The following is an 11,581-nucleotide window of genomic DNA, read 5'->3' on the forward strand; positions in this document are numbered from 1 at the left end:
TACATACATACTTCATACAAAAGAAATAACTACTATATACAAAATAAACTTAATCGTTGATCAAGCATTTATACAAGACCTAGCTGCCTCAAGGTAACAACATTCAAAAAAGAGTCACTTCCATTATGACTCACCATCAAACAACACAACTCGATTCACTAATCTTATCCTACTCTCATACCAAGATCATAATAGTCCCAAATCATAAGGGAAAACACAGGGTAAGCTTGTGATACAAAAGCAATGTCATACAATAACATACAACATAGACAACTTAAAAGGAACATCATTCATTACATCATATCATATCTTGCCATACAACTTAGGTAATTTCATCACAATTATCAAAAAAATAATTTGTCTTCATACAATATTACACTCATGTTGTTCATCATATAACAACTCAATACACCTTTGCACCTTCAACTTAACAACATTTACATACACATATATACACATATATAACCAAAACTAGTTATGTAAGAAGCATGGACAACGATAAATACCAACACATCACAAACAACTAGAGCAATCCAACCACTCATACAACTTCAATCCACTCAACACATTCAAAAGAACAACATAGATATACAATTATGTATCATCATGCATAGCAACCATGTATATCTCCTACAACTAAATTGAATAGTTTAAATGGTTTGACCTACTAAAGCACAAAAACTGGTATAATACCAAAAAATAACGGTTAACCCTAAGGCCAGAAATAGCAACTGATACTATGGTCAACAATAGCAACTAACACAAGGCACTAGTGGAAAATTAGGCTATTACGTCACGTATTTTACGTCAGACATACCAAAATCTGACGTAACAAAGATGCAGTAACATTTTTGTAATTAATTGTCTGAATAGAAGTCGACGTGTTGATGATCGTCCTAATGATAATGAAACATCTCAAATCATTTATCCTCAGTTAGGTAGACCGGTGGGAAGCTCATCAACTTTCACTCTTACCCCATTGGAAAAAATACAAGCACATCGATATTTATTACTAAATTGTCCAAAAGTTCAGTCATATGTGGAGTAAGTATTTAAATATATTGTATGTGATATTCTTCTATGGTAGTGATTTAACATGATATTCTTTTATGGTAGTGATTTCAAGACATTCACTAAGAGGAAGACAAGAAATCAAAGGCTTTCAACTATAGAGTTGGAAAAGATAGTTAGTAAAGAATTTGCTAGTTGGTTTCTTCATCGAGTATGTTCAAAACTAATTTCATGTAAAAATTATAATGCACTTATGTGACTAACACAATCTTTAATTAGGTTATAAATCCAGACATTACGGATGTAGTGCCAGATGAAATAAAGTATTTAGCTAGGGGCCCAATGCCAATTGCAAGAAGATATACCGCATACAACATCAATGGGTACAAGTTTAGAACCATAAAATGAGATGAAGGCTTAAAAACTCAAAATAATGGAGTTTTTCTAACTTTAAACACATCATGTGTTACAAGTAGCTCGGATGCAAATTTAAGGCTAGCAGATAAACATAACAAAACACATTTAACTCTCAATTGGATACATCTAACAATAATACACTGGCCCTCCCAATTTCACTTCTTCAACAAGATGACAAGTTAAATGGACCATCACTGTAAAGAATGATGGGGGTAATAGTATTTCCAAATGACAAAGAGTGAGCACAATCCGATATTGTAGCCTGTCAAGATCTAATATATTCAATCTTTTACAACATAACTCCTTGAAAAATGAGCAAAACTCTACCAACACTGTAGTCACACTATCAGGTAAAACATTGCGTATAGCTAGTGGAAGTAAATGTTGCATGAGGATGTGGCAATCATGACTCTTCAACCCAAATATCATAGAGTTTTGATCATCAATGCAACGAGATATGTTACTAGAGTAACCATTTGACATTTTTACATTTTTTAATGTAGTGAGAAATATCTTTTTTTTTCTTTTGTCATTGAAAACAATAAAGGAAGATATTTTCCATTTTCATCTGGCCAAAGATCCTCTTTTATTCCCATATCTTGTAGATCTTGACGAGCTTCAAGGTGATCTTTTGATTTTTCATCTTTAATCAATGTATACAACACATTGTCACAAACTTTTTTCTCAATATGTATGACATCAAGATTATGATGTAAAATATTATCCTTCCAATTAGGCAAATTAAAGAATATGTTTTTCTTTTTCCACTGCTTTGGTCTATTTTCTTCACGATTTCGTTTCCCTTTACTATTTAACCCAAGGTATTTTAAATAATTATCAATTTGCTTCAAAATTTCTGACCTAGATAATAATCTTGGTGCATCCCTTTCTTCAATTGTGCCATCAAAATGATTTTTCATCAGTCTAAACTTATGACCCCTCTCCAAAAATCGTCGATGTCGTATAAAAAACCATTTATAACTACCTCTTAATTGACGAGAAAAAGTATCAAAATTACAAGTCGGACATGCATACCCAGTATAAGTATTCCACTCAGATAAAGTACAAAGCCCAGGGAAATCACTAATTGTCCACATGAGAGCTGCTCGCATAGTGAAGCTTTCTTTTAGAGAAGAATCATAAGTTTCCACACCTTCAACCTATAGCTCATTTAGCTCTTTGATTAAAGGTTGTAGGTACACATCAATCTTATCCCCAGACATTTTTTCACCTGGGATGATCATCGAAAGAATCAAAGAAGTTTGCTTCATGCATTCCCAAGGAGGTCGATTGTATCGAATTAGAATTACTGGCCATATACTATAACTATTACCAAGGGTTCTATTTGGATTGAAACCATCAGTTGCAAGACCAAGGCGAACATTTCTAGGTTCTAAAGCAAATTCAGGGTGAAATTGATCAAAATACTTCCATGCTTTGCCATCTCTTGGATGCCTCAATAATCCATCTGGGTTACTATTTAAAGCATGCCATCTCATGGACTTTGCTATTTTGGAACACATAAATAACCTTTGCAACCTTGGTTTTAAGGGAAAGTATCGTAAGACCTTTGCTAGTAGTTTCTTTTTACCATTAGTACCTTTTTGTTTCCATCTACATTTTTTACAATGTTTGCAATTCTCCAAATTTTTATCTTCCCCCCAATACAACATGCAATTTCTTGGGCAAGCATCCATCTTAGTATAATTGAGACCAAGCTTGTAAATCACCTTCTTAGCCTCATAAAATGAATTAGGGATGTTTACATATTCAAATGCATCTTTCAATAACTCTAAAATCATTGTCATCACCTTTTCGGTCACACCACATAAACATTTTATATGATATAGCCTTAATAGAAAAGACAACTTTGAGTACCTTTGACACCCTTGATACAATTGTTGGTTACAATCTCTAAGCAAATCATCAACTTTCTCATTTCCTTCATCAATTATGGTGTCTATAAACTCAGATGGTCCTTCATACATATCATGTTCCACATTAGTGTGTCTATTGATCCCAAATGCATCATTTATCATATTTAACACTGGATTTTCATTTTCAAATGGCTCATCTATTACTTCAGTGTCCCTTGATGCCATTGTTTCATATGCTTCACCATGCCATATCCAAACTTTGTAATTTTTTGGAAATTGCTTACAAATCAAGTGGTCAAACACAACATCTCTAGTTTTCCATTTACTAAAATGACATTTAGGACATGGACACCTTATTGCACCATTGACATATCGATTTTCAAAAGAAAAATCTAAGAATTTATTTAATCCATCTAGATATTCTATTGTATTCCTTGGCATATCAATCCATGATTTATCCATTACTACATCCATCTGACTAGGTTCAAGAAGAAGAAAAAACTAGATAAGTAAATTAATTTAAAAAATGGAATATGTAAAAATGAAAACTAGATAAGTAATTTAAAATATATAAAAAAAAAGGAATTAGATAAGTAATTTTAAAACAAATCATGCTTACCTGAGATGAAGCACTTAGGTAATGCAAGTGAAGTAAATTTGGAGAAGCTTTTTAGTTAATCCAAGAGAACAAGAACCTGCTTTAGTTTAAATTTGTATACAAATAAATTAATTAAAAATTGAAGAGGAATTAGAAAGGATGCTTGGAAATTTACTTCAGAAAACTTTTCTCACTGTATTCACACAGGTGAACGTGAAGAACATGACCCCTATATTGAAGCTTCACAAGCACAAATGGTGTATTATGTTGATGATGAGGTAAATAAAGGGTGGAGTGTTGTTGTCCACATGATGCCAAGAGATTTGTATGATATGGGAGAAGTTGGGGAAGATATTATATTTGAAAGTGAGTCGTATCATGAGCAAGACTTGAGCAATTTATTTACAAATGAAACAAATACAATAACCTTGGCAAGGGATGATGTAGATGATGAAAACCAATTTCAAGGAGATGCAAATATAATTGAATAATTAAGACAAATATCACAAACTAATTTATTTTATGGTAAGAATTAGATTTTGGTAGCTTTGTTTTTAATTTTTACTCATTAATTTAAACTTTGTTGCTACCTTTCTTGTTATATTCTAATTTCTCTTGTTAAACTCTTATTGCAGTTGTTTGGTGTGCTTAAAGAGTCACAATTGTTAGTTTTTAACTATTATTAATACTAGTTGTTTGCTGAATATTTCTTTTAAAGGTGAATTTCCATTCTTATTAAACAAATATGGTTGTCTTTAGAAGAATGCTTTAAGAACTCATTCATGTTTCTTTCAAGAGAAGATGTCAATAGAAATGAGTCAAAGTGACAACTCTAATGAAATTTCAACTAATGATAGTCTTAGTAAAGTGTTGGGAAAGGATCATGATGGACGTGTACGTTGCTTGGGATTAGGAGGTCTACATAGTGTGGCATTTCAATCATCCACAAGATTTAGTGGTGTAGTGTGCAGTTCTTCAAATTTTGATTCCACTGAAAGTTCTCAACTGAAAAAGGAAGTAATTAGTTTGAAGGGTGAATTGGTAACTTCTCAAGAAAATATCAAGACATTAAAAAATGTCATGCTTGCTTACATACAAATGAAGGAAGGACATATTCCTACTGAGTTAGAGGCTATGTTTGTTAGTGGTAGTAATAATGTAGCGGTAAGTGTTTTATATTTTGCACTAAATTAAATTATATTAATACTTAATTGAAGTTTAATATTTTATGCATATATTATTAATAAGGATAACATTAAACAATTTGTATTTTATAGGACGAAGGGAGTGGACATGACATGCCAATACCACAAGGAGGATCTTCATTAGATAGTAATATTCATGGAGTTTGACATTATTATTGTTTTTTTTAGACATGATGAACTCATGAATTTGAACCTTTGTTTTTATATTTGAAGCAAGATTAATTTTGGGACAATTTACGTATTTTACTTTTGAGCATTGATCATGAATTTGATTTTGAGTTACTTAATATGTTGGATATGTTTTAGAATTGATGGATGTTAATGTCTTAATAATAAAAAATATGTCATGCTAGACCTATGGCTAGATGTTGTCTTGATTTTTTTTTATAATGTTAAAAGTTGTTAATTTAATGTATCTTTATGTAATTATATTTGAACAAGAAACATACAAAACACATAAATATTATTATAATTATAGGTATAATTTATTAAAATAAGTGATCCTAGAATTTGACAAGTAAAATTTTTATTTATAAGTTACTTGAATTAAATAACAATATAATAATATAGTCATTATTAATTTTTAATGATTAATATGGTTAGTGATAATTTTAAATAATAATTTGATAAATGCCTAAAATATATAGAATATTATTTGTCAATTTATAATAAAAATGCGTTTTTAAAATAATTTCAAATATATTTTAAAAATAAAAAATTACCGTAAAATAAAGTGTATTTTTGAAGGTTTAAAATTGTCAGAAAATGCGAAAAAATAAAAAAAATATGTTTGTTGGCAATCTAAAACCACCAGAAAATGTAAACAAGTAAAAATAATAAGAATTTTGTGGAGGTTTTAAAATCGTCAGAAATTTTGAATGGGTAGAATTAAAATGAATTTTGTGGCGGTTTAAAACTGCCAGAAAATGACAAACAAGTCAAATATAAATCCAATTTTGTGGCGGTTTTAGACCGCCAGAAAATGTCAAACAAGTCAAACCAAAACGCATTTTTTGGAACCGCCAGAAAGAGATTGAATTTTATGGCTCTCAAAACCAGCGTTTACAAAATATTCGCCACAAACGATTTTTTGGCGACCGTAGATCCGACGGTTTTTAATGACGCTGGTAATGCAATTTGTGGCAGTTTTTAACCACCAGAAACTGCCAAAATAACTGCCACAAATCACACATTTTTTTGTAGTGTATACCATGTCCGATGTAAATTTACGTTACACTATACCATGTCCGACGTAAATTTACGTCGGAGATGGTATAGTCCGACGTTAATAGTCAACTATTTTTGTTTGTTTTACAACACTTTTTTACGTCGGCTCTAGATAATGTCCGACATAAATTTACGTCATCCATCACAACTGGCGTAAATTTACTTCCCCCGTTTTAACGTCGAACCCTTTTCTGACGTAAAAAGTTTTAAATAACCAACGTAAATTACCCCTTTTGTACTAGTGAGGCTAGAAACAACAATTAGCATAAGTTAGATTGATTTCTCAGGTTTTGTCGCTTAAACTAGAAAGTATGGTACTATGTCAAGGTAGAACAATATAGATATGGGTCTACCATGATATAAGCTTGCAACATTAAGCCCCTTATGGGATTAGCTCACTGACTACTCTTGAAATACCATAACCCTCTAATACTTAGTTGGAGAATAAGTCCTCGACTTCATATACTTTACTCGATTGGTCACTTGTAATCAATATATAGCTCGACCTTGTCTCTATATTGTAATTAGGGATGGCAACGGAGTAGGTCGGGTACGAGTTTCATGATACCCATCCTCGCGACTCAAACTCATCCCCATACTCGTACTCGTACCCATACCTGTTGGGTGTGTAATTTTCGTCCCCATACCTGTTGGGTGTGTAATTTTCGTCCCCATCCCCGTCCCAGTCGAGTATCGGGTACACCCGTACCCATAAAAAAATATTATTTTTTTTTACAAAAGGATACAAAATATTTTTAAATTATTTTTTCATTATATTATAATTATAATTAAATTATTTCTCTATCTCATATTTTAATCAAGAGATTTCTTAATAATTAAACAACTATAAATGTTTTACATTATAATAAATAATTACACATAATAAAATATTAATTTTTTTAACATAATTCAATCGGGGATGGGTACGGGGATGGGTACGGGTATAGGTAGGGACGGGTATGTGCATACCCATCTCGTACCTGTACCCGATTTAAGATATCGTACCCGGTCAAACCGAGTATTCTCCGTCAAAGTCGGGACGGGTTTGGTTATTACCCACGGGTACGAGTTTATTTGCCATACCTTTAACTCTCCTCTAGTTCCTATAAATCTAAACATAGATATGTATCACAACCACATGCCTAACAACTTAACAACTTATCATCGTACACCATTCCAACTTAAACATCATTTAACTTACATGTTAAGTACACAATAACGTAATATTATATCAACTTACATCTTTACAACTTAATCATCTTTTAGCATATGCATACCAACTTTCAACTTAACGACAATAATAAACACAACATTGTATACGCAACAACTTTATAGCTTTCAACTTTAATAGCTATCAACATCCATTTTACAACATATACATCATCACATTTTACATTTACAACCCTCTACATTATCAACATACCATTGCATCACACATCTCCAATAACTTAACATCATATAATTCTTATCATGTACACGTCAACCAACTTACAGTATTCAAGCATATGCAACCTATTCATAGACCATTGTTCGCCTTAACAATATAATTAGCATCATAAATAATCCATCATACAAATCATATATCCTCATTCAACTATTATAAGATAACTTAAAACATCATATCATATGTATCAACATACAACTTATCAAAGTCAACTTTCATAAAATATCACATAGAGAGTTATACTACTTGTATTAAGTTTATCATTATCTCATATGAAAGCCAAAAATATTATCTACAACTCTTATGAAGACTTCAAGTTATAACTGTGCACTATATTGAAAATCACAAAAATCGCAGCAATTTGCCTAAATGTTGATAGTTTGACCTTTGTTCACTAAAAAGATCATAATTAGAGTTTTATACCTACATTTTAGGTGATTCCAAAGCCATTGGAAAGTTAACATCTAGGGCTACAACTTTTATGAAGACAACAAAATCTAATTCAAAAAGTACTAAATTGCTCAACCATTTTAAAATCACTCAACGGATCCCTTTTAAAGCCACCCCTAATTTTCACTTCCAATTTCTCTCAATCGTTTCATGACAGATATCCTCTTTGTTTTTCGCATATTTGGGGTTTCCAATCCTCTTTAATCCATACCAAACTCATTTGCAAGACCTAAACTCAAATGTAAACCATCAAAACGATTCTAAACAACGTATTCAACATGCAAACTAGTTCAAATGAAACATGCATGCTCTAAAAAAGGAGAGATGAACATCTTTCAATTTTGGGTTCACCTTTCTTGGAAATCTTGATCTTTAGCTCCACAATCTTGGATCTTTCTGCCAATATAGTATGCTTAGCTTTAAGGAAGAAATAAGGAAGAGAGATTCTCTAGAAGATAGGAGGAAATGTTTCCTGAATTTTCTCTAAATACTTCTAAAAAGAGGTTCAATGCCTCCGCTCTAGAGAAATCTCACATCACACCTTTCCTTCCCAAAACCTAACCACGCAACTAACCCAACACTTTACTAAACCATACTACCTAAACGAGCACCTCAAATATGAGTGTTAAACATTACAATCATAAACCACTTCTAGCATTTTCCTAAGCTAATTTTGACATTTATAAACATTACAATATAAAGAAAAGGTTTAAATATATTTATAATTCCTCAAATTTAATATAAATTTATTTATGTCTCTCAAATTTAAAACTATTATTTTTTAATTTTTGTGGATAAAGTTTATGAGATAATATTTTATATATTTCTCACCAAAATTTAAATATAAGGACTAAAACGACTTTTAAAAATTCTAAAAAGGTTGAAAAATCAATTTCAAATTTGAAAGATTAAAAATAAATTTATCTTAAATTTGATAGACTAAAAACATATTTAAATCTAAAAAAAATAATTAAGCAACTGTAACACAGTCTTTGCTAGTATATATAAGGTGTGCTTGTTTTTACATTAAAATGCTTAGACAGCCTTTTTTGTATAGGTATCTTTTAGCTCGATATATCAAGAACTAATTCTACTTATTTGATAAATTTGTGCACATAATCAAACACAAGTAATCCGCTAAATGGACTGCTTTCACAACAAGTGAACATAAATTACTTGCCTACTATACTATACCCTACTAGAGTCATCAAAATCGGTCAGAACTCGTGAGCCAACCCGGTTCACCATGGGTTTGGGCTAGTTGGACTAAATTTTTTTTGCAAGTTTTAATACAGGTCAATTTTGAACCCGACCCACTAAGAACCCAACTCATCATGAGTTCAACCCGTGGTGAGGCTGCATAACACAAGAAAAAAAAGAACCAGCCCATTAGCTCTAGGTTACACTATCACAATAAATAAATATTTAAACTTTTTTGTGCATGATTAACAAGGATTAAATTTATTCTCAATATAAAGCTTTAAGTTTGAATAAAGGGAAATTTAGAAGAAAAAATATTTTATAAATGAAATTGATACAGTTAAATAAAACACTAACTAATTTTTTTAATTAACATGGATTAAGTTTATTTTGTTTATATTTGTAGGAGAAATTATCTTCAATTGTGTTGATTTTAATCAATAAGGCCACCTCTTTACTATTGTGTTGGACTTGATAATTTTTGTTATGCAAAACAATTCTTGATTTGACTTGAAAATGACTTCATACTACATTTTTATATGATGGTATAGAAAAATGTTTTCTATTGTAGTGAAGTTTGAAGCCAAACACCACTATGTAATTGCAGATTTGATAATATCCCTTACAAGGCAAAGTTAGTCATCTCTTCTGATAAGCTCATCAAAGAAGGGTTCAATCATGGATATACAGTGCTTTTAAAAATAAAACACTTTAAAAGCTCTTTGCTTTTAAAGAAGGGTTGTGAAACTTGTAAATGAAAGACACACGTACAATGTATTATTTTCATATAATCAATCACCCTAGGTAGCCACGGATGAAACGAAACGTTTGACAACCTCAATGAGTCTCTTTGCTTTGCCGGCATCTTTATACTCTACTCCATGACCCCCTTCTTCATCAAAATCATTCACAACCTCCACACCATTCTCCTCCAACACCCTCACCAACTCGTGACCACGATCCACAACGGGGTCCCCATGGTTCCCACTCACCAACACCCTCCACCCCAACTCCCTCACCCTCTCCAATTTCCCAACCGAATTCTCAGCCCTCAGATTCGCATACTCGTGATCAGTGTCAACGCCAACCGGCAACGCCAGCTCCCAACACAAATCCGCAACACTCAACGGAAGAACATCATCGTACTCAAGCCTCAGCTCCGACCCACTCCGCTGGGTCCCACCGAAAAACGGTTGCCGCAGTATCAGCCCTCTGATCTTCAAGGGCGCGAGATCGAGGGCACTCTCGGCCGCACGTAGGCCCGCGAAGTAGGCGATATTCCCCCCGGCGCTGTTCCCCATGAGGTAACAGTTCCCGACGTCGGCGTGCTTCGTGAGCCACTCGTCGCTGCTGTTTCTGATGAAGGTGAGCGCCTCGGCGGCGTCGTTGTAGGCGGCGGGGAGGCGGTGCTCCGGCGCGAGGCGGTACTCGACGGAGGCGATGACGGCGGGGAGGGCGGCGGAGGCGGCGAGGCAGAAGTCGTGGAACATGGAGGAGGCGGCGCTGGAGACGATGAAGCCGCTTCCGTGGAAGAACACGATGAGTGGAAGCTTAGGGTTAGGGTTAGGGTTTGTGGGTGTTCGCGGGAGGAACAGGCGGAGCCAGGTGTTGTTGTGGTGGTTGATGGTGAGGTCTTTGGTGAGGACGGGGAGGGTGGGGTCGTCGGAGGGAGCGGTGCTCGGAAGGTGGCGCAACCGAGTGAGGGTGCCGTTAGGGTTGAGAACGATGTCGATGTGGTGGTAGGGGTCGATGGCTTGTTTCGACATGGTGTGTGTGTTCTTTGGGACTTTCAGCTTCGTTTAGAATGAAGATTGAAGATGAATCTATGTGTTGTACTATTTTTGTCTTGCTTTTAATTACTTTACGTTCTCTCTCGTGTTTGGTTTTGTTTGACTTTGTCAACGTTGCCAACTTACACACTTCCAATCCCTCTTTTCCTTTGCATCTCATTTATTTCTCGATGAATTGTACTTTTTTGTTCTATACGTAATACCATTCTTCATTTTGGTTTTTTATTTTTAAATTTATAATTTTTAGTCCTTTCAATTTATAAAATTTGTATTTTTATCTCTTCTTTAAATATTTATTCGTTATAATATTCATTATGACTTCATATTATGTAGGTAAAAGAATAATTAATATTTGATAATAT

At 33.3% G+C, this 11,581-nt stretch overlaps 2 protein-coding genes across 2 annotated transcripts; both read right to left on the minus strand.

The window, feature by feature from the left end:
* Window positions 1-2,588: 2,588 nt before the first annotated feature.
* Window positions 2,589-3,767, minus strand: LOC145955923 (uncharacterized). Its single transcript, XM_083071430.1, has one exon. The coding sequence runs from the start codon at window positions 3,765-3,767 to the stop codon at window positions 2,589-2,591; it is 1,179 nt and encodes a 392-aa protein (XP_082927556.1).
* A 6,238-nt stretch (window positions 3,768-10,005) lies between these two features.
* Window positions 10,006-11,357, minus strand: LOC109818732 (carboxylesterase 1). The gene has a single exon (XM_083073395.1). The coding sequence runs from the start codon at window positions 11,193-11,195 to the stop codon at window positions 10,230-10,232; it is 966 nt and encodes a 321-aa protein (XP_082929521.1). The 5' UTR covers window positions 11,196-11,357; the 3' UTR covers window positions 10,006-10,229.
* Window positions 11,358-11,581: the final 224 nt, after the last annotated feature.

The sequence above is a fragment of the Cajanus cajan genome, chromosome 1 (genome assembly GCF_000230855.2).
Source record: "Cajanus cajan strain Asha chromosome 1, NIPB_CcT2T_4, whole genome shotgun sequence".
NCBI lineage: Eukaryota > Viridiplantae > Streptophyta > Magnoliopsida > Fabales > Fabaceae > Cajanus > Cajanus cajan.

What these genes read in the sequence shown, in the direction of transcription:
- LOC145955923 (XM_083071430.1), bottom strand. Translation starts at nt 3,767, where the DNA reads ATGGATAAATCATGGATTGATATGCCAAGGAATACAATAGAATATCTA.
- LOC109818732 (XM_083073395.1), bottom strand. Translation starts at nt 11,195, where the DNA reads ATGTCGAAACAAGCCATCGACCCCTACCACCACATCGACATCGTTCTC.